Here is a 25,176-nt window from a genome sequence, read left to right on the forward strand (position 1 = left end):
TACATGTAAAGACCAGTTATAGACAAATGGCCCTAAAATAAAACTGACTCGTTCATTTTTCCTCAAATTTTGCATATGATGTAGATTTAACATCTGGAATGTAATGCAAGTGGTGTCGTTGCTGCTCTTCTAAATTCATTTATAAAATGTCCGCCCCAGACCAAGGTGAGGCAACATGCAATGCCCATTCTGTTCATATATACATGAATCTCTTTTAGTCTGACTTGTGTCCATAATCTGCTGTAACTCCTCTGTCCACCATATCCTGCTTCATATTGAAACCTCATTACATGAAGAGGTGTTATCTTCATAGTGGTATTAGGGCACATACACCAACATCAAAATGTCAATTAGATAATGCCCAAGTATGCCCAGTCACCAATGCACCCTCCATCAGGTCCAGTGCCCCAAAAAGAATGAATCATGCTGTGCCCCTAGCCTAGATACCTTAGTTTTAAGTAGCACCTTCCAATGGAACCTGACATCAGCATTTCCTTTATCTATGTGTGGTGGTATATTTTAAACTTGAATGCTACAGATGTTCAATGTAGGCTTGACTTGCATTTCCGAGTTAACAACAAATAATGTGCAGTACTTGTAATCCTGTCATCTTTGTTAAGTAACCACCAAGAGTTTAAGAAGTGCAATATATGCAAATTGAAAGAAATATTGGTTTTGCTGTCCATAAAGCATCTATTTCACCACATATCAGCACAGTGATTAAATGGAGAAAAGCAGCACATACTCCAGAATACCAATGGAAGAAGTCCTACCACTAATGTTAACCATGTCACTGCACTTAACTGTCCTGTTGAACCATTACTGTAGTAAGATAAAAGGTGCAAACATGAGTTATAATTGACAGCAAAGTGTTCTGTTAGTCCATCTCGTAAAAATTGTGACTCAAACTGTCTTGTGACTTAAATATGCATGTTATGCGATCCAGAAATCATGCAAATGCTAACAACAGAAAGAATGGTTGAAAATCAATCTCTTTAACAACTTTGTTCCTATAAATTATAACAGGTTCTGGTGTGATAACTTACATTAATCTTACAAATCAACAGAAGTAAATAATTAAATTTAACCCTAACCGAACCCATATTGTTTTTTTTGCTATCGGAAGGGAGAGAAAAAACAAAAAAGAAGGGAATATGAACAAAGAAGTCACTTGGTACACCGGGATTTGAACATTGGCCTCTCGCATCCCAAGCACAAGATCACCGACGAATAGCCACATGGGGTTTTGCTGGCCTGGCAGTGATTCTGTGGGGATGCATGCATGCACAGTGGTTTTCCTAGTGAGATATTGGCGAGTTTTAGTGTGGTTAGGGTTCATCAGAAATGAAATTCTACATTAAGATTTTTTTGATCATATTTCATGACATCCAAGACTGGCTGGAAAGGAAGCAGGATCACTGCCTACTTTCAACAAACGACTTGTTCCCTCAATGAAAGAACCAGCTATGATGGGTGTAGCAGAAGCCATGCCATTGTTTCTTAGCGAACAAATCAAAACATTGATGAAGCCCAATAAATATTTTATATTTGTTTTATTATACCCTCCCTCACCATCTATAACAAAACTGAAGCAGGTCAAATAACATAAAATGTTTTTAAAGAGCATAGGAGAAACTTAATTGATGCTTTTATCCTGCTTCATTCCTAACAAAACTGGTATCATTCATAGCACTTGATGATCATTTTTTTGATTTGTTCCCTTACAGGTAACAAGTCAACTTTTAGTGGAGACTGTTTTGTTTTTTCTTTTTCTTGTTGTTTTCTCTAATGTCCACTCCTCTGTCCTATATCTCTCTTTCCTGTGCCTATCTGGCACATGGGAAATATTTGCCAGTTCACATTGGGGAATTCTATTTTAAATCAGAGCTGACCAGCATGACTATTCAGAGGGGTAAAAGCCTGGACATTGAGAATGTTGTCCTATTTGGACAGGAAAATGCATCTAAATACAACTGATTTTAAATTCATTTTCACTCCTGATTTCACCCCCCCCCCAATGAGTTTGTCCCTTCCACCACCCTCTGGTTCCATCCAGGGTTAGGATTTACTTACTTCCTTATGCTGCCACAACACCTGCATATCAACATCCACACTAAAACTATGATAACACCACACAGCTCTCTGTAAAAATATGAACAAAAGAATACAGATATATTAGTGTTATTAGGCATTAGCTTATGTCTTCAAGATTGCATACATGAGACGCACACTAAAAATGCACACAATATTCGTGGCCGACTGTTCTGTATAAAAAAAACCATGCCATGGGTCATGCTGCTTATGTTGGATCATCTGACTGTCCAAAATATTGAAAAATTTTGCTTATTTTGTTCAGAATTTGGTCACTTGTATGACTAAGTACAACTTTCTAAATTGGGGATTTTTGTGATAATTTTCATCAAAATGCACACACCACACACTGCTAAAAATACTTTGTGAATCCACCCTGATTTCATTTGTCTACATACAGGTCCTGCTCTAGATATAATATGGTTGGCAGCAAAGATTACAACCAATGGAGATATATATAATATAATATAATATAATATAATATAATATAATATAATATAATATAATATAATATAATATAATATGATATAATATAATATAATATAATTATATCAACCCGATATTGATGAAAAATATTGAATTAAGCCTTTATAGGTCACTTGCAGTCTTATCAACTGAATTTGATAAATTTTAACAATTTTCAGCCATAATTTTACAAAAGCTGGCAAATATTTCCAGCTGCCAGCTGGAGTTACCATAAAGTGCAACAGCTGCAACTGGAATTGAGATGACACTGAAATCTCCCACAGAGGGTGTGTGGATACTGGATATTATATGTAATCGCCCAATATGGATGGCAGCAAAGATTACAGCCAATGGTGATATATATATATCAATCTGATATTGATGAAAATATTGAATTATTTTGGAGAATAAAGTATTGTTTTTAGCTGCCGCTGTGCATCTATCATCTCATAACATTTTGACAAAAAGCCCAGGCCCGCAGCCAGGATTTTTTTTTTGGGGGGGGGGGGGGGGGTGCTGATTTTGAAAAAGTGAACTTTTTTCCAGGGGGGGCAATTTAATGAAACATGGACTTTCTTCTCCAAATGTGTACCTTTTTTGACCAAAAAAAGCTTAAAATGTCCAATTGGCTTGCTACGCTCGCAAATTCTTGAATTTTGTGACTTTTTTTATACTATTGCCAATTTGGGGGAGGGGTTCGTCACACCCTCTGCACCCCCCTGCACCCCAGCTTCGGCTCCAAATAAGCCTGAAAAAGAATGGCTCTAAAATGTGCTGAAAGTAAAAGAAATTGCGTAAATCTGGACTAAGAAAAGCCTGAATTCAGGCAAAAGCCTGAAAACTTACATCCCTGAGATATGACCAGTCCTGTTGTTGCTATACGCCTCCGATTGGTTCAAATAGCATGTACGCATACATAGCATTGACATACACAACCGTGTTATAACATGTCATATAACACATTTAAGAGCCAATAAGATTGCAGGAATTAAAGAATTAACCTTACAGGTCACTTTCAGTCTTATCACTTGGAGCGTATGTTAGCACACCTATACTTATACAACTTTTGATTGAACAAATCACCAATAGTAACAATATCCCTTACATGTGTATTTATGCCATGAAGGGGATGGTTATTTGACTGAATGATGAAGGGATAAATGATTCCCGATGTATTATATTACGTATTATTCTAGAAATGATTTATGGTGATTTCTAAGCTAGTAATATAAGTTGATCATAGGCATTAACATGTCTGTATTTTGTGATGAATCCCCTACAATTATCCAGAGTATATTTCTAATCCAAATTATACAACATACCATGATGACCTGGCCACCATCGTTTATGGCCTCAAAGATGACACCCAGGAACAAATCAAAATTACCGCTTACAAGGTACACCACACACACAGACTAAGAATAACAAATTGACACTAATTGGCACTTTTTAAGTAGGAAACATGAACGTTGTCACTGGGTATGAGATTGTCAAGTGTTAGATTGTGATTGTGATGATTGTGAGTTTCAAGACCAACACTCTGGTGACGCAACCGGTGCCACATCTTTACACCTTTACATCTTTGTTTATCATCAACATCATGGCGGGGGTTGTACTGGTAACAGACTGATTTGTGCAAACTTTTGGACACTGAGTACTGAGGCTTCAAACACCAAGAGACAAATTCAGTTCGCCGTCAGCCGTTTGGAGGCATATGTCATGTTTGCTGAGACTTCTCTAGCTGCAGTTGAATCATTGTCTATGAAGAGCTTGACCTAAACAGGATGACTCATTTGATTCACTGTTGCAAGAATCCAGCATCAGCATCCAGAATGCAACATCTTCTTCAGTGTTGTACTTCCATTTTCATGGGCCTGTAACTTATAACAACACTTGCATGCTTGAAACAGAACTACACTGACTTGATTTTGTACATACAAATCATACATGCATGGTACAGCATAGCCTAGGCCTATGTTCTTCTATGTTTGGAACTATTTGAAATTTGACAAGTTGACTGTTTTTGGACAATTTTGGATTGGATTTACCATTTTGAACTGAAGTTGTATTTACTTATTATTTCATCATTACCCTTTTGGAATTTTTGGATAACCTAAGCAGTATGCATGCTGTATGCAGAAGTAACCTTACAATTTCCCCCTGTCTAAACATGTTTAACCCTATTCCATTACAAAGTGATCCTGGAGAAAACCAAGAGTTATATATTACAATAGAGTTGTGAGCATCACTGCCTTTGGTGAATAGGCCTATTATTAGAATGTTTAAATCTCAGCAGATTGGTATATACAACAGGAAATGAGATAAAATGAACAAAATCCATGTTCTACCCCCGCAAGTTTTGAGCATTCTAGAAATTAGATTCTGGTATTAGTAGGCCTATAATATTCAAGTGGCAAAACACCCCCCCCCCCTCTGGCTTTAAGTAGAAATTGAAAATTTGTATTTGTTTAATTTTTCAGCCAATATCATGCGTTTAAGATAAGTTTCTTTGATGCTATCATTAGGAAATCATATTGGACAAAGCCAAAGAGTTAGTCATTCACCAGCCCTGCCCCTTCCCCATGAAATTTGCTTTAAAAAATAGAAAATCACACCAGAACAGAAAAAATTAAAATCTTGTCAGACACTGTCTGATTTCGTATCAAGTCACATGGAGGCAAATCACTTTCAACGGACCGGAAGTGCAACATCACTATAGGTCTCTAAAACCCTAAAAATGAGCATAATATGCTTGCATTTCCAGACAAATATTTGTATTACATCATTTTAGGGTAATATATAAAAGTTGAACAATCCTAAGGCAGTCGGACATGATATATCGTGCATAAACTTGGCGCATTGTTTTCAAGAAATGTTATTTTATACGCCTCAAGTATCTTGTTCCATACACCCCCCACTTAAAAAAAAAAAAAAAAAGGGAACTTTAAATTGCTTTTGTTTGTATTTTGTTTGCTTAAATATGGATTTTGTTTGATTTCTGTTGTTAATCATGCAAATAAAACACAGATGAGAGATATAAATTAGTTTTATAAACAATTTTGACTTTTTGTTCATTAAGTTTGTCTTTTTACCTCAAATATACATCTTGCCTACGTGGTGCAATCGGTTAGCGCGCTGTACCGTAATTTTTATATCACGCGTATATTGCATGCATCTAGGTTCGAACCCCACCCAAGCCTTCTCTCATGAATTTTTTTTTTTTTTCTTCTTTTCTACATTTTCCCAGTTGTGTTTTTGAATCCTATTGAACTGGTCAAAACCCCGTATTTCATACAAAAAATTGTTTTTTTTCTCTTGATTTAATTGGAGAATACTGCCAACTGATTCCTATGGGGGGGAGGGTTAGATTATGCAATTATGGAAACTATATGCATGCTAGATAAGGCTGGTTTAGCTGAGTGCCATTAGATCTCTACCCACCTAACTTCTACTGGAAATGACAAAACTTTATGTCCCCTTAAGCTTCAAGCGACGAAGCGTTATCGACCCCCTTGAAAATATTGATTCGGACTCTGAACAAAAACGTTATAAAATAGATCTTTTGGTGTTAAGTTCGGATCTTTTCTCGCTTGGGTGGGATCGAGTACATGGGACTCCACCCCCCCCCCACCATTCAATAACCACCACCAATTTGTTGTTGTTGTTGCTGCTGAATAGGCTATACTTACTTGAACGTTTACAACTGAGTAGTCTTTTGGTGACATGCTTTTGCCGAATTTGTCTGATAATATCTCCTATTGAACATGCTTGGTGTTCAAAGCAAATAAGCTAATCTATGTCTTTATGCTGTGAGAACTAGTGGCAAGGTGCTCGCTCATTAGATATAATTAATTCGAGGTTTTTTCCAATATGCCTTTCTAATGTCTATTACCCCCACAAAAGTGGTATATTTGAGGGGTGTGGAGGTATCATATTAACTACTGCGTTGCAGTGTTATCGGTTGGGTAAAAACCAATGAGTGGCATACCATTGGTAAGCTTTTAGAAAAACAAGTTTAATATTTAAGTATGTAAATTTTATGCAAATTAGCTCATGAATAATTCATGAGCTCATAGCCAAATATGATCAAAAAATTATTTTCATTTACAATTTTGAAGTGTATGAGTACATCAATGTGGCATTTTATGCAGTTTTAAATACACTGCCGTGTTTCTACATATAATAAAAAGAAATCCGAGTTACTTTGGACCATATTAAAAAAGTTTATGGACATTTTTGGGCTATTTTTAGGGCAAAATTTGGCCTAAAAATTGTCAAAATATGCAGGTTTCCAACATTTTAAAACATTTTATGATGTGTTAATGGTAGTTATATTAGGACAAAAGGTGTTTTGTTGATAGAGAAGTGATAAATTATCAAAACTGTTCCAAAGATAAGACCTTATTTGTGTAAATAATTTTTTTACATGCATATTAAGCCATTTCGTGCCATAGATAGGGGGTTAAGGTGGCTGTGTACTCTCAGACATGTATGTAGTAAAAGTACAATAACTTTGTAATTATTCACGCAAAACATATAAAAGTATACATTTTTATGAAGGCAAGACATCAATAAATCTTAATATAAATACAGATTTGGGGTAAAAACAACAAGAAAATCACAAAAAAGTGAGTTTTGGCAATATTTGTTAGGTACATCATAACAAAAAAACACTCTTTCCAAAATATTTTATTTTGTTTTTAGCTCAATCTTGAGGCTCCATTCCAAAAACAGTTTTTTTATTTTTTTGATATTGGCCTTATTTTTTGAGATATTGACCATATAAGGCATCAAAATGAACTTTTTAAAATTCAGAAATAGACCAAAATATAAAAAAAATGAGAAAACCGTTTCTTGAGTCGATCATGCTTTTTACGATGATCATATTTGCTTACCTATAGATGCTGTATTTATTGAGTTATCGTAGTACCTAAATCGTCATTTTACCGAGAAAATGAACATTGAAATAATGGCCGTTGAAGTTTAAAGTGGTCACATTTTGCACTTTCATCGAATCTCACAGGAGAATGCGACAGTTTTCGCTTTTTGTAACTTATATTACGTGAACATCGGGTAAATCCACAGCCCCTTGAGAAGTTTGAGCGTAAATCCATTCATAACTTGATATTTAAATCAGGGGAAAGAACTTGAAAAAACCCACATTTTATCAGCTAAAACGGAGCCATTTGACCACTAGATTTTTGTGAAATCAGTGCTTCCGTGGTGTTTCCATAAGATGCGCCGCAGATGCAGATAAGCGTCGCGACAAGGCGTCGCGATTTGTGCGTTAACAAATTGCGCGACACGCAACGCGATGAGTTGTTGCGTGCGTGTACCTTGCTGGTACAACAAAGATTTTCTTTCCTTTTCAATTTCAAACACGAGTGGAATAGTGAAATAAAATCCTTAAAATATTGCAGTTGGAGTTTACAAATCTGGATTTTCATTCCTTGTATTTATAAAAAACCTAACAAGGTACAAACATATCATAAAAACTCAATTTTGAGAAAGAAACAATGGCTAGAGTACACAGCCGCGTTAAGTAAAATGACATAGATCTATTTTAGGTATCATATAAAACAAATAATGTTTTTTCATTCGTGCAATGGAAAGAACATTTTCATGAGGTTAGAGGGAATGTTCCATTCAACGAGGCGTCAGCACTCATAAACATTCATTATTTGTATACCAGTGTATACCAACACCTAAATCTATATTTCATAGAGCAGGGGACACTACTGCTCCCCCCCATTTGTGTTGCATGTGTGCTGTTTTTAAAGAGTATTGTACAGGGATTACCACCAACACCTTTGATAAAAATTTCAGACAAATCAACAAGCTATAGAAAAGAGAATGCTTCATCTTAGTTCATGCACGCCAGGAACAGTGAAACCCTGTAAAAGACATACCATGAATAAGAGGATTGAGCAGGGCAAGTAAACATATACAGCACCGGGGGAACAACAATGGCATAGCAACCCAAAACAAGAGGCAAAGTCAATCAATATGAAATGCTAACAACCTTGATGCATATGTACACATATTTAGTGACTAGTAACCAAGAAACCTGCAAATGCTGCAAGAATTGACACATGCAGGATCAGTTGTTTGAAGGGTTTTATACATTCAAAGAACATTTGACAAGTGGTACATCACTGTTGTAGCAATTTTCTAGTATGGTTAAGTCTAGTGTTTTGTTCAACTCTTCCTTTAAATTTGACCTGTAGTTGACTAAGTGATTGCTTGTTGTTGGACAACTTCACAAGTCTGCAGCACAATGAGCAGCATTTTGACAAATGTTTGAGCTCAATAAGTGTCCCTATTTCCATATTCCTTACATATTTTACACTTGAAACATTTACAACATCCCATAAGAAACAAATAAGTGTCAACAAGCAAATAAAAGCTAGATAGATTTGTAGTGACTAATGGAAAACGAATCCTCATAATCCCAACAAATGAACAAATATAAGAGTGGTCAACAAGACTAAGATCCAATTTACACACAGAAGTTGACTTGAATTGCGACATCGAATTCAGATTGCGACTAAGGATTAGCATAAATTATTTGTTGATGGGGTGTTTACACAGTAGTCAACAAATTGTGAATTTGACTTTTACATCATTACTTGCTCATGCTTCAAATAAACATTATGAAATAGACTTCTAATTGCCTGTTTGTTTACACTGCAAATCGACAAATATCGCTCCTGGACTAAAGTCGACTTCACGCTCTTATGGGTCTAAGTTGTAAAGACTATGTACAAGAGAATCCTCTATCAACTAACTCAAGTTGAAAATACACATATAAGCACAACCACATTGTTGCTTGTTTAAAAAATAATGAGGATTATAGTAGTGATAGACTGAACAAGTTAAAGTAGTATTCATCCAACAGGGCATCCAACTGTCCGTCTCATCAGGATGGTATTCTCCGGGGGTATTCTGCAGGATGGAAACATGGAAACCACAAAAATCAAAGCATCAAAAGTTTGAGGTATTTGAAATGAGATGCTTCCGGTCAATCCCTGAGTAAGACTGAAAACTTACTATGAGTCACATGATCTTAATTTCAGCAAATTACATAATCTGGAACCAGTCTCGATTGATGCTATAAAAGGATCAAAACTAATTTAACAGTAGAAAGCCAACCAAACAAATGTTGTCTTTAGTAAAGTAATAACATAACTGACCAACACCTACATCAGAAAGGATGTCAAGCTAGCAATCTCCAAAATGACCTCTGGAAATGTTGACAAGTGCAACCTGCCCAAATATTGACTGGATATTTTCAAACAGTGAAACCTATTAAGTTCTTATGCCTCCGCTAGAGGCATTATGTTTCCTGATTGCCCGTCCGTCACTCAATCTGTCCAAGCTTGTGATGTGAATTGGTGGAGGGGTGGGAATTTGCTGAATTCCATAAGTTGTTTACCGCAAAATATGCTAACCAGGTAGCTCATTAATTTGAGCACATATTTTCAGAACTGGTAAGGTGTATGAGTAGTGAAACCTAGTGTAACAAAGCATATGAACAACCTCCTCACCTGATGAAATTAAATTTCTGAAGGCATCACTACCAAAGCGGCCCCTTACCTGGGTTCTCTTTCTTACTCACCATACAGCTCTATATAGTGACTCTTTAATCACACCTTTTTTTATTATCATTCTTTTTTCTCTTACCTCTCTTTTTCTTTTCTTTTTTAATTTTTTTTCGCCAAGTGAAATCGCCCTGTTAAAATAATGTGCATCAAGGTGGAGACATTGCATCCATGTTGCATCTAAATTACACATATTGAAATTAGTGTGCTCTTTAGATTAAGTGAAACAAGATATAACCTACTCACACATTTCTTAGTTCTTGTTAGTCTTAAACAGTCAAGTTAGTGGTTTATGGTAAACAACAATAACTCACACTTCAAAATTAAGATAAATTAATGCCTTGAATGTCCACACGGTGAAATAACATACATGTGCACGTGACACTGCAAATTTAAACCTTCAGGAGACTAAACTTCTATCTTCACACCTCACAGGCAACTCACCTTGCATCCTACATGCAATTCAACCTGCCGGTAATTTACCTCCACCCCGCAGGTAATTCTCCATACACCTGCACGTAACTTGCCTTATGCCACCACAGAAATTAAAACACCTATGGGCAAAACCGCACCCTGGAAACGAATCATCCTGTGTCCTACAAACACTAACCCACCAACCCTAATCCTGCAATTTAGCTCCTCCCATATAATCTACTTAAGATGGCATGTTGAAGCCAATTTCTTATCCACATCACATTTGTTCTTTTGCTCATAAAGATGCAAAAAAAACAAATGCTCCTGCTAAGGAAAGAGCCCAATCTCCTGTGAAATTTTGTGAAACAAACTTCCAAATACACACACACACATAAACACACAAAATGGAGGAAAAGCCATCATAAAGGTTGTAGATGTCCATTACAGTAATTTTGTTAATTCTTCCCGAGTTATGTGCTGTGCATCGAGCGTATACAGACGTGAATGCAAGAATTATAAACGATCAAACTGATTGGTTCATGACAACACCACGGTTGATCCATTTAACCATCGGCATGTGGAAGGGTTGGAGACTTCGCCTATAGTTCTACCCGACTGATGATCATCAGCGACTCGGAACACGGAAGAATTAAAAAATGTACTTCAGTGACAGGTGAGATGAGTGAAGGACCAACTGCAAAAAGCGTGTTGAGCAAGATATATCATCTATATATGAAGCTATACCAGCACAGTTCAAATTATGAACAAGTCACATGCCTGTGCCCATCCTGTAAAAGCACCATTTTGCCAGTTATCATGTAACAGGCTTATGCACAAGCATGACACACATTGTCCATGACATCGCAGCGGCTGAGTATAGTATACATACCGGCCTTCCTCATATCTTAAAGGGTTTACCAACCGATCACTAAGGTAATGCGCAATTTTCAAAATAAGGATCACACAGGCTGTAATACATGCCAACATGTGTAACGTAACTACAAGTTTCCATACAGCATTGTCTGCAAAATAAAAAAAGCCAAACGGGAAAAAAAACAAAAACAAATTCAATATTTTAATGCATATTAAAGTTGCTATTTTGAATAGATACTTACCTTCCTTCTTCAAATCTTAATGGGTTAACTAGTCGATCCTTGAGGTACAGTGCCACCTGTACCACTAAAATAGACATGCCAGTCATACAAGCAAGAATGTGAAACAATACTACTAGACGCCAATACGAATTCTCTGAAATGAACATTACATAATAGTACTGTAAGTTGCATTGTTAGGAAGTGAGTTACTGCACCTAACCTTAACCCCAGTCCAAATTTTATCCCTGATCAATCTAAAAATAAAATGCAAAGGAGATTTATTTTCAATAAATAAGATCATGGCAATTAAAACTATGTCCTTATTCAACTGTTGCATGACAACATAACATTATATTATAAAGTGGGATTTTGCAATAAATGCTATTATAAAATTTTCCTGTAAACTTTTGACAAGAGCATACTTTAAGCATACATCGCATATTTAATAAATTGAAACACATGTGTTTCCGATTGGCTGTTGAGGTGATCTGTTGTTGCCAACTTGAGTGGAAATTTATGAATTAACTTCATGCCTTACGTGTTGTTTGCTCCAACTTTGCAACATCACAGTAGTATGTGCTCATCATCAACAGCAATTTGGGAAAATAAATATATATATGAAAACAACATGAAAATATTTGATCCTAATAATATACAGAACAAATATTAACTTCTGCTGAGTACTGATGTCATTACTACCACATTTTCAGTAGTCAGCTGGGTAACATTATTTATGCAAAATCACTTACATTATAAAGTCCAGCAATACGAAAATACTGGGAGTCAAATATGACATGGTACACCTAATTATCCCAAACTTGGCACAGCTTGGGTGTCGCTATAGCAAGCTAATACCCACATGTAAATGTTGCATGCTAATTGCGTACTAAGCATAACAGTGACCCAGTTGTGTTCTAATCAAATGTTTAAAAAAGCGCAGTGATTTATAGTGTGCTATACCTAGGCACAACGCATGGATATTGATCCACAAGCCTCATCACACTTTACAGGTTGTCGCTGTCCACTACGGCCCCCATCATTCCATAACCCGTTTAACAACAACTCAAGAGAATTTGCTGCCTAGAAGCACACACCCTAGACATTCCAAAATAGACCTTCACAGCCAGGATCAGCTCCCCATGTTTCGTACGAGACAATTAGCAGTAAGTTCCTTGTCCAGGGGAATTTGAAGCCAACTCAATTTTTTCACACCCATAGTTGAACACCTTATCAATTGAGCTAACTTGGCTCCTTAAAATGTATCTTCCAGGACTTAAAATAGAGGGCATGTGAGAACATAATCACAAATGTCAATCCTGGGGGGGAATAGGAGACATGTCCCCCACACTTTGTTCCTTTTGGCAATTCACACAAACTGTCCCCTCCCACCAACACACCCCCACTTTCCAAGATGGATTGCTAAACTTTACACAATGGATGAGCTCCTGAATGATTCAGTGCAGAGCAACAAACTAGTACTGCTGCCAACATCAACTTTTCTCATATCTCGGCTATAATCTGCTAATACATAAAATATGTAACCCGTCCTGACAAAACCAGGAACAAGTCGCATTTTTGACATTTCATGATTTGAATAAAGATGTAAGCATGGAACAATAAATACTTTCAAGAATTTGAAAGTCCACTCAGTCCCAAGGTCAAATACCATGAAATAAGGAATTCCAAAATTTGATTTTTTTTTTCAAATGGAAATGGTTTTATTGCAGCTGGTCACATATATATGAATCCTTGCTGCACCATGAACAAACAGAATGTATATTTATTATTAGATAACAATTACAAAGATCACTCAAATACTTGAGTTATATCAGAGTGAACCAGCCATCGCTGAACAGAGACGGGGGCCGATACAAGCTACCAAGAGTGTACGACCCGATTTTGGGGTCAAGTGTCCGAAAGGTCGCTGACCTCTGAATTGGGTTGCCAGTCTGCTGATGAAAGTCGAAGTGTCGACTGAAAATTCCAGGTACGCAAATTTTTGTGTTGAGATCAAAGGTTTAAACCTCTAAATTATTGAGTCATATCGTTTACATAAATGTTTCCCATATAGGCCTATTATGTACATAATCAAATTGGCAAAGTACATCACTGTTTTACTTTTAACAAACAAAGAGTTAAGGTACATTAAACCAAAAAAAAATCATTTTCAAACATTTTGAGTTAATTTACACCATAATATCAGTTAAATTTTAATGTTTTTACTTGTTGCCAAAATTATTAAATAATAATAGTACCAACTGTCAGGAAGGCATTCTGGTCATTGTAAGGAATTAAAGGAAACCCACTGCAGCTTATCTTTGGAGTTCTATGGGGGTTTAATGTCTTATTGAGACATTACATTGTAATTCAAAATTGTTCCGTTGTCTTGTAAACACAACAAATTTGGCCGATTTCTTTTAGGTATGATAAGCTTGGACATGTGTAAACATTATAAATACGCCCAAAAAGTTGCAAAAACATTAACCATTTAGATACATTATGGCTTTAAGGCCACAAACATCTACTGTGCATCACAATCAATGAAAAAAACATTTGCAATACAAGGTATATATCCACTAAACATGCTAAATGCAATTTATTGGATATATGGTCTACTTACCTACAACATCTGCAGAATACACAATGGACAAACACACTAGGCAGGGAATTAGGTAGGCCGGCTGAAAAACAAAAACACAACAAAATGAAACTTTAATAAAAGGCCATTCTTTAATTAATTAGTGTACATTTTCCCTCCAAAACCAAGATTGGACTCTTAAAAAGTTATATTACAAATCCTGAGTTACGACTGATTAAAGGCCTATTGAGTGATTTGCTCATTCGGAGGATCGTAAAATTATCAAAATTGGTGCTAATATATAGCCTGCTAGTAGAAAAGCTGTGAGCCGTGTATTAAAGACAAAATAAGACATTTCATTTGAATCTGTAATTTCTATACTTAAGTAGCTCTACATTAAATATATTTACAATGTATTTGAATGGGGCTACAACTTTGTCAAAACTGCTTTTTCTTCATGGAAAAAATACCTAATGACAATTTTAATTACTCATCCTGCACTAAAGGCAATTTATGAATAATTTATATTTTTTACACCTTCGCTGGCAACACTGAATAGACCTTTAAATATCAAGCTAGGTCTGATTAAACTGCTTGAGTTGGGATTAGTTAATCTCTTAGAGAGGCAAATTTTTATGGTTCAAATTGATTCACTAAATAAACAATTTGAAACCGATACTGTTATCTTAATTCCTGTAGAATTTCCATCATTAAGGCCTAAAAAAATTGTTTGATTGGCGTAACCCGACCGACCCTAAAAATAGGCCTGACCCTAGACTTATTCTCTTATATTTTTGCAAAAAAATTGAAAATTGAAATTTAAGAATTTTTTTAAAATGTGTGTAAAAAAATAAAAAACAAAAACAAATTGCCAACCGACCTATCCTAAATTTTTTTTTTTTTTATGTTACGCCAATCAAACAATTTTTTTAGGCCTAAGTACACAGTAAACAATGGGGTCAGTTGATGTGTACATAATGTGAACCTGTTTTAATACATGTGAAACAAACACCAGCAAGCACACACCTGCTTTTCACAACGGGCTGAATGAAGATGCATAGGGCAATCTTGGTTGCATTTCTGTACAGTGGATCAAGCTGGCTTGCTTTTTATTTTTTTGGGGGGGGGGACTTTGCCCACCTGCCCACTCACCTAATGTGCTACAGCATGAAGCATTTATTTTAACACTAACCACCAGAAATCTTACAAAACCACATGCCATGACACAATCAAAGTCATATGCATGGAATCGCCAGTGTGGCTACCGGTCAGTGATCTTGTGCTTGGCAAACAAGGGGTCTACGATTCAATACCTGCAGGTACCATGTCCCTTCTTTGTTCCTCTTCTTCCCTTTACATTCTTTCCCTTCCGTGGACTGTGTTAGGGTTAAACTACTTCACACAAAATGTTTATGCTGTCAGCCAGTCACACAGTTATATTGGAATGATGTATTTGCTGCATGAGCTCTGACATTGTTGGGCAGATCATGATAATCCCAGCAAACACAAAAATATTTGCGCAACTTTTTCAATAGGTCGCATAAAATTTGTCAGAAAATGTTTAAATGTCGGGTTATAGTTACATGTTATCAAACGCTTTTTATATTCATAACATTTTGGAAAGTTGCCCACAAAACATTGCAACACAATAGTATTTTTTAAGTTCTGATGAAAGATTTTGAACACATTTAAGAAAAAAATTACAATAACATTGCAAAAAAAATTGATACAGAATGTTTTATTCATTAAATGTTTTTCTAATCTTTTAAAACCCAACATTTAAAGTTATTAAAAGTTTTTGAAAAAATGCTCTACAAATGTTTTGAATGGACATTTTGTCTTTGCTGGATGTATTTGCATTATGAAATCAATTTATTTGGTTGTTAAAGTAGCAGAATCAAGCTATTGCTTTAAATATTTCTTCTATTTTAAGATTGAGATTAAGCAGCAAATCCAAGTCTGTCCTTATACGTTGCTGATGATATGAAAATAGTTTGACAATGAAACAGGAATTGCATTCATACACACACAACCTGCAGGACTGACACCAAGATGGCTAACACTTGCATTCATATACACACATTACCTGCAAGACTGACACCAAGATGGCTAACACTTGCATTCATATACACACACAACCTGCAGGACTGACACCAAGATGGCTACCACTTGCATTCATACACACACAACCTGCAGGACTGACACCAAGATGGCTAACACTTGCATTCATATACACACATTACCTGCAAAACTGACACCAAGATGGCTAACACTTGCATTCATATACACACACAACCTGCAGGACTGACACCAAGATGGCTAACACTTGCATTCATATACACACACAACCTGCAGGACTGACACCAAGATGGCTAACACTTGCATTCATATACACACACAACCTGCAGGACTGACACCAAGATGGCTAACACTTGCATTCATATACACACATTACCTGCAGGACTGACACCAAGATGGCTAACACTTGCATTCATATACACACATTACCTGCAAGACTGACACCAAGATGGCTAACACTTGCATTCATATACACACATTACCTGCAAGACTGACACCAAGATGGCTAACACTTGCATTCATATACACACACAACCTGCAGGACTGACACCAAGATGGCTAACACTTGCATTCATATACACACATTACCTGCAGGACTGACACCAAGATGGCTAACACTTGCATTCATATACACACATTACCTGCAGGACTGACACCAAGATGGCTAACACTTGCATTCATATACACACATTACCTGCAGGACTGACACCAAGATGGCTAACACTTGCATTCATATACACACATTACCTGCAAGACTGACACCAAGATGGCTAACACTTGCATTCATATACACACATTACCTGCAAGACTGACACCAAGATGGCTAACACTTGCATTCATATACACACACAACCTGCAGGACTGACACCAAGATGGCTAACACTTGCATTCATATACCAGTCGTTTATTTTTGAGGAGTGCGATCGCGCAGGCGCTCCTACCGCGCACCTCTAAGCATAGTCGGGAGCGTAAATAACAGCGCTCCTTATTTGGAATTACGATCATTTCAAACAAAATGTCAAAAATAAATTACTCCAAGAACTGTATCACATCAATCACTCTGAATAACGATCTATTGAAACAACATGGTAGTAAAGGCTCTGCGAACCAAAAAATGCGGCAATCGACTTGAGAAACAATAACAAATCATGTCGGGTCATTGGGTCATCTCATCATTCCGAAAATATAAGTGTGAAGTTTGTTTCTCCACTAGACCAATAGGTGCCACCATGGAAATTCTGAATTGTACAGTGCAGTAAACATTGTTAATACAAGTGAGATTTCAACTTAAAGGACAGATTGTTGCCCGTTTTGGTAATAATGTCTGAAAGAGAAATCGCAAGGCATTTAGGAATTTCTGAATGAGCAGTATTTCCAACTTGCAGATACTATGACTGTTAAAAACCACCGACATGACCGACGCGGTACGTAACGTTTATCGCCTGCAGGACTGACACAAAGCTAGTCAATACTTGCAATCATATACATACACACAACCTGCAGGACTGATGCAAAGCTAGTCAATACTTTTATTCATATACACACACAACCTATAAAACCGACACAAAGTTGGTCAACACTTGCATTCATATACATACACTGGTCAACACTTGCATTCATATACATAAACACACAACCTGTAGGACCGACACAAAACTAGTCAATACTTGCATTCATATACACACATAACCTGCAGGACTGACACAAAGCTAGTCAATACTTGCAATCACATACACACACAACCTGCAGGACTGACACAAAGCTAGTCAATACTTGCATTTACATACATACATAACCTGCAGGACTGACACAAAGCTAGTCAATACTTGCAATCATATACACACACCACCTACAAGACACAAAGCTGGACAACACTTGCATTCCATACACATACACACAAAACCTTGCATTCATATACACACACAACCTGCAGGACCAATGCAAAAGCTGGTCAACACTTGCATTCATATACATACAATATTAGTAGACACACCGCTAAAATAAACTTTTCATTCAATAATGAACAAAAACAATCATTACATGAATAAATATAGAAACAACATGATAATGAACAGGATGAATTAACTGACTTTGATGATTCTGATTTTTGCAGTCTCCAGACGCTAACATACACTCCAAACCACATCACAAACACACATTATGACATGGAAGATCATGTAATTACACGAATTGACATTCCCAATAAAACGGATATTAAACAGACCACACAACAAATATAAACATAACGGTACATTACTAAAGAAAACTGTTCACTGTTTCAGATTCATACTAAATACAATTAGTGCTGCTGTGAAAAAAGCAAGCCAAATGATATCCAACTCTATTAAACATGCTGTGTGATAACTAGTCCTGTGCCAGCACTGGTATCAATAATCTCTGGGGCCACTGGTCAGTATTTGCCATAGAGTTAACTCTGCATTTTCAATCAATTTAACATATATAATGAAGCACATTTTACTGCATATCATCATGGTATTTACGTAAGACCAAGACAAATTGTTGTAGCCATCAAGCCCAGAAAGATAAAGATTTTAATTTGTTTTCAGTTAATAATAATCTTGAAAACAAATTCTTACTAAAAGGTGAATGGGGTATGTTATTATAGTGCCAAGTCTCTGCCCATCCACCTTTGCCTAAACCATCATCCTCATAATCAGAAACAAATCACAATCAAGGGCAAAAACTCCCCAAGACACTAGACTTGTTTATTTTGTATATTTTATGTACTTGTTCAAATGAAACCACCCATGTGAAGTTCATCACATGATATTTTTATTTTTCATACACTCCTATATCAAAGCAGCCAATCAGAAAAGCTGTTAGAAAAGTACGAAACATGCATTGATTGTGTATATTGTGCACTCCAGCGTACTACGCAGCAGTGTTTCGTGTGCGTTCAAGCGTCGCGTAGGATTGATTCATTTTTCGGGCAGGTTGATGCATTTATATTTGGTTCTGTTTTCCAACATTTTTAGTGATAATTTGTTATATAAAAAAGTAAAAATCATGTGTTTTTCTTCTTCTCGTGTATGAAATAGATTAATAAACTTGTATTACTTATTGCTCAAGAAATTAGACAAAATAATGCCCTTGTGCTGATGTTGATGCGTCTAATGCACTACTTCTTCGGGCTCGTGCATTAGACGCATCAACATCAGCTGCGTCTGCATTATTTTGTCTAATTCTCTCCCAATAAGTAATACGCGCGTTCATTAACCTATAAATATGACTCCAATTTATTTCAAATTCCCTCCAACTTCCTTCCACCAATAGAGTAAACATGTAGCACATTTCAAAATTGAGGCATTTAAAATACAACATATAGTGAGGGTAGCATGGAAGATTGTCAAACTATGCCTAAATGTTCCAGCAGGTTTGCCCTTGATTACAGCTAAAGCTCCCACTTTTCTCTATCCTATCTCTCTATCTAGCTAAAACAGACTAACCATATTAGCCCAAACATGAATCCAATGCTGGCTAAACCAGTTAAACCAATAAACTGCAAGTTTGTATATATACAGTACAGTTAAGACTTACCACCCAAAGATAAGGTTCAGGGTCATTAACCTACAAGAATAACAATAACAAAAATATACTAATGAAAACTTGATTATCTAAATAAAACTTACCACCCATAAATATGGATCTGGGTCTTTGACCTAAAACAAATGAGAAAAGAAAATATTATAATCGGTATCAACAATGACTGAATAAAGTAAAATGATGTTGAGTAAATCTTGCATCAATAGAACTGTTTGGGCTGACTTGACTCCAATCACTATCAGTTCTACTGATGAAAAAAATGAAGCTACATTATCAATAACTTGAATCCATCAATTCTATTTATGCCAAAATGAAAGCTAGATTATCAAAAAGTTGATCTGCATTATGTCAATCAATTCTTCATACATGTACACAAGTCTATTCCTAGTCTCCTAGATATTGAATTCTATTACCGCCACTGTCCAGTATTCAAAATTGTGCCACACCTAAAGAGTCCATTAATCGCAATGTGCCCTGATTGCTCCCAGAGGATGTTTAAAGGCATTCCCATAACCCAATGGGGTTTCTGACCTTGGTATGTCTGGCTTTTGTACACATGTGGCATTGTTGAATATACCTTGCATTGGGATTGTGTGCAAATATCTGGTGTTTTCATCCTTTTATTTAACATTCAAAACATTGAGACTTATGAATAAAATTAAGGGATGGGGTATGAACGTTTGGACAGTATTTATTGTGGGACATTAGAGCACGTCAAATATTTGTTTACATTAATAAAGGAACTTGTATGCGTAACCGTGCATGATGCTGATTGCAAAAAATGAAAATTATTTGATATCAGAAAGACATTCTTCGCATTCAGAATGCAATTCGATATGTCTGATGCGCTCCCGTGTCCCACAAAAAATACTGTCGAAACGCTCATTCCAGATCCCTTAATGCAGCGGGACAATATGAATGTTTCCTGTAAGAAAATCAAATATAAGTTATAAGTCTCAACTATTAGCCCGTTGGCTGCGGTTTTAAAATTACCATTTTGTGTGTGTGGCAATGGGGACTTTGCCTTTAAGATTAGGTCATATTGATCAAATTTCCCAATCATAGTGCATTGTAGGAATGCCCTTAAGCCTCCTCTGGATTGCTCCTAAAACACAATAAAACATGACACATTCCACACATAGCATAATGCAATCAGCATCATGCACGGTTACGCATACAAGTTCCTTTATTAATGTAAACAAATATTTGACAAAAAAAGTGACATTTTCTCCTTATCTCGCACTATTTTTGCGGTTATATAATACCGTAACCACTCGGGTATAAGCCCACCCTCCTAGATGGGCAATTTCACTTCAAAAATGGGGGTGGGCTTATACCCGAGTGGTTACGGTAATAAAAAAAATAACAAAAACCGATTCCTGACCTGGGCAATGTTGTTTTTCCTCCATAAGTTAGAAGTCAAAAGCTACATCTTCACCAAGACTTACCAAGCAACAACCCTTCCTGACCTTCATCTTATCCTTTGTTGTTTTTCTTTTCTTTCCCAGATCAAGAGAAGATCACCACTGGGGATCTTACCCACACTGTCACTAATTACCTGCACAAGGGCTGCTAAACCAAAGAATACAGCCATGATAAAATTGATACCCATCCATAACCAGGCAACATTACTCTTTCTGTGTTTGGCAGAGGCTCCCTCCCCATAGCTTGAACTGTGATTCATCATCTTGCTGACTTTGTTACGTCTGTATGATCAAATGAAATAATCTGTAATGAAGAAAAAATAACAATGGATAGCATATCAATTTCAGAGCAATGTTAGAATATATAATCACTAGACACCACCCCAACCAAAACCCCAATCTCTTAAGCCTAACATTAAATCTAAGTAACCATAATCTTAAAAGGGTATTTCACGATCCACAGCCTCATCCCCCACTTTTCTCAAAAAAAGTTGAGATTTTTATACCACTTTGAAACCTGGCTACATAATGTTTATGTACCAAATATTTCTTGCAGATTAATTCGTTTAGCAAAAATATCACCAAATTTGAATTTCAGGGGGGGGGGGTGGTACTCAAGTTTGGTTTTGGTAGGGACATGCCGCTGAGAATTTGAAAGTGGACCCATAAATGGTCACATGTCATGAATTGGTCATCTTTTGTGTAACATAATGTTAAATGATAAAAATATCACCAATTTTGATTCACTTCAACACAACTTTTAATGAATACATTTTAGACCATTATAAGTATATATTTCTGGAAAGCTTATATTACAAGGATGCCAAATCAACATAGTATAACATCATAATACAGGGTGGGTAAGAAATATACAGGGTGGAAGATCAACAAAATTAGCATCTTTCTTGTCATGGTAAACCCCATATTATTTTCTTTTTCTGAAAGCTATGTAGCTCAAAATAAATATGAATTCAGAAAGACATTGCATGGGCCCTTCAAACTAATTAGGAAGAAAAACTTTGGTATCTCTTGCGTTAAACATACAGGGTGGTCAAAAATTGTAAAATAATTTTAGAATTTGTATGACATAATCAATTAAAACTTTTTTACTCCATGTCTGGCACTAAAACTAATAGCATAATTGAATTCCTCATCAAATTTCCTTAAAAATATGTGTACTTTTGAATAAGTAGGGTGTCTCAGGCAAGAGATAGGCCATTTAGAAATGTTGGAGCATTACGTGTACACTTTGTACAGTAACATATAGGGAAAACTGTCTTAATTAGCATTTAATTCAGCAATTAATTAGTTACATCTTTTGTTACAGTTGATCTACTATGAGGTAGATCTACAGTCCAGGATTATATATGCAATTTGTGGTCCATGCTAGTTGTACTTTTTAAGATACAAAAGTTTGAAGTTTGCCATATTTTCACAATTTTGTGTACAACCCTATGGGGCTCACCCGCCCCGGCTCACCCGCCCCAGCTCCTCCATTGACACATATTACATATTGAAGTATAACTCTCAAAGTAGTTGTCCAATTGACTTGGGGTTTTTGTATTTGATAAAGAACATAATTATCTACAAAATGACACCAAACTTTCTACAATAGGTATTATACTTTTAGAATAAACCAAGCTTGAAGTGCGAAGAAAGCGCTTTCATGTTACGGCCCCTCCATTTTTGGGTGACCTATTTGTGACATGCGACCAAATATATACCAATTTTTTAAGAAATTTGGACCCATTGTCTACCAAAAGTCAAAATTTTCAGCCGAATTTAACCCAAATTGTCTTAGTTTTACAAATTTTCCCAAAATTTTGAAAATTTTGGCTAGATTACGGAAAAATTGGGCTATTTTCCAAAAAAATTGAGACAATTTTGAAAAAAGGACCCATTCATATACCAAAATAGGCTTTGAAAAAGGGGTCATTGATATACCAAAAGACTGAAAATGCTACCCATATTTGCGGCACGTCCCTGTGTGGTCATTTGTACTGAGTACCCCCGGGGAACTCATAAACAGCCCTCAAATTAAGCAGGCGGCGGATGACATGATCGAGCCGGCAACTTGTGAAACTGCTCGGCCGTATGGCATTTTCCAATATAGTCGGTTAGTTTTGTGGGGTTCATAACTTCATTATCGAACCCCAACGGTTTTAGCTTGTATTTATATTATTTATCAACATTACATAGGCCTATTTGTTTGTGATATTTCAAGCGTTTTAAAATTTCAAAATAACCCCATTCAATTACACGGTTGACGATGAAAATTTACTGAATTTATAGAATGCAATGCGGTCACCACCTGGAATTAAGGATCTGAAGCATGGAAGGGGCACAGCAACTTTTTTATGCTGAGCTGTGGCCGCTAAAACGCATCATGAGTAAAATGAACGCGACTAGACTGTGTCAGTCACTTATCTTTTGGTCGTTATATGACTATCATTTGAGGACTGAGTTCCGCAGTCTAGTCGCGTTCATTTAAAACATGCGTAGCCGTTACCATACATCTTCCGAGGTGCAGTTTCAGACAATTGGGATTATTGGGGCAGAGGTTATCTTTTGAATTCTTTCATGACCACTGAAGCATAGTCAAGCCTGTCAAGGTCAAGGACACTCGGCGTGAATTGAAAGACCATGTCACTCGCCACAAAAGAATGTCAAAGGTCACCCGACACCAATTTGGTGTACTTCCGCGCCTCGGAATATGATGCTTAGTTAAAGCACCAATATCTGTGCTTAGTTAAGTTAAAGTCTGCTATGTCTGACTGGAACGCGACCCCTATTTTGCACCCGGATTTTGCACGTATTTTATCAGTCCAATAATGGATTTTCCATTCAGTTTTTGGACTTTTCCATAGTTCTACTTATCTTTTTTAACACTACCCACCCTGTGACTCTACTATTTCTATCACATACCTGTAAAATACTAACCTACCATGTACAAATTACGTGGAGTTCTTCCACATAGCTCGGAAATTTATCACCAATGGTCAATTCATTTAATTTACTCAGGGTTGACATTTTTTACCAGTGTTGAGCAATATACAATACTGAATTTCGATACCACAGCTTTTTCAAAATATGTGAAACCAGTGTGTTCCAATATCTGTGGTGAAACACATTAACACAATAGGCCTATATTTTGCTAGCCTTGGTTGAGGACTTAAAAGGGCATTTCGTGATCCACAGACTCACCCCCCCCCCCCACTTTTCACAAAAAAAGTTGAGATTTTTATACCACTGGAAAAACCTCTGGCTACATATTAATTTGAAATTACAACAGTGGCCGCGCCTAGATGGAGCAGTGCAATACACAATCATACAGTGGCGTAGATTTCTTTTTGACATGGGGGGGGTGGAGTTGGAAAAAAATTCTTGAAGTATAGTGAACCCATCACTTTTTGGCGATAGAATAAGGGACCGTTCAAAAACACTTGTTAGGGGGGCCTGATGCAAAAAGGGGGGCCCTGACATTTTTTGACCCTCCTAAGGGGGTGGGGGGGGCTGAAAAAAATGACCATAAATTTTCCTGGGAAAATAGAGTTTATAGGCCTATGCTTTTCTATGGGGTTTAACCAGCCTAATTTTCAAGTCAAAAAGTGGGGCCCTGAATTTTTTTGCATCAGGCCCACCTAACAAGTGTTTGTGAACGATCCCTAAGTTGCACTTTGGGGGCTAAAATGGCCAGATTAATTTAGTCAGAAGCTCAAACCCACATACGGGCGTCAATATTGGGGGCCTCTGATTGTATGGACCATCCCCCCTGGAATATTGGGGGATTTATCCCCCCATCCTCCCCCCGGGATCGCTACGCCTATGTGAATAACTCGCAAACGCAAAATCGGAATCAACTGAAA

The 25,176-nt window shown here is 36.6% G+C and overlaps 1 protein-coding gene across 4 annotated transcripts; it reads right to left on the reverse strand.

Moving 5' to 3' along the window:
• Window positions 1-258: 258 nt before the first annotated feature.
• LOC140150346 (transmembrane protein 220-like) lies at window positions 259-24,339 on the reverse strand. Of its 4 annotated transcripts, none has more exons than XM_072172362.1 (7): window positions 24,255-24,339; window positions 21,445-21,614; window positions 19,973-20,002; window positions 14,286-14,346; window positions 11,687-11,819; window positions 2,074-2,142; window positions 259-822 (listed from the first exon to the last, which is right to left on the reverse strand). In XM_072172362.1, the coding sequence occupies exons 2-7, from the start codon at window positions 21,571-21,573 to the stop codon at window positions 699-701; spliced, it is 546 nt and encodes a 181-aa protein (XP_072028463.1). In that variant the 5' UTR covers window positions 21,574-21,614; window positions 24,255-24,339; the 3' UTR covers window positions 259-698. The 4 variants fall into 4 exon arrangements, with proteins under 4 accessions (XP_072028463.1, XP_072028468.1, XP_072028472.1 ...); XM_072172367.1 differs by having other exon boundaries at window positions 24,236-24,319; XM_072172371.1 differs by lacking the exon at window positions 19,973-20,002 and adding an exon at window positions 19,881-19,910 and having other exon boundaries at window positions 24,251-24,314.
• Window positions 24,340-25,176: the final 837 nt, after the last annotated feature.

Source organism: Amphiura filiformis, chromosome 1 (genome assembly GCF_039555335.1).
Source record: "Amphiura filiformis chromosome 1, Afil_fr2py, whole genome shotgun sequence".
Classification (NCBI taxonomy): Eukaryota; Metazoa; Echinodermata; class Ophiuroidea; order Amphilepidida; family Amphiuridae; genus Amphiura; species Amphiura filiformis.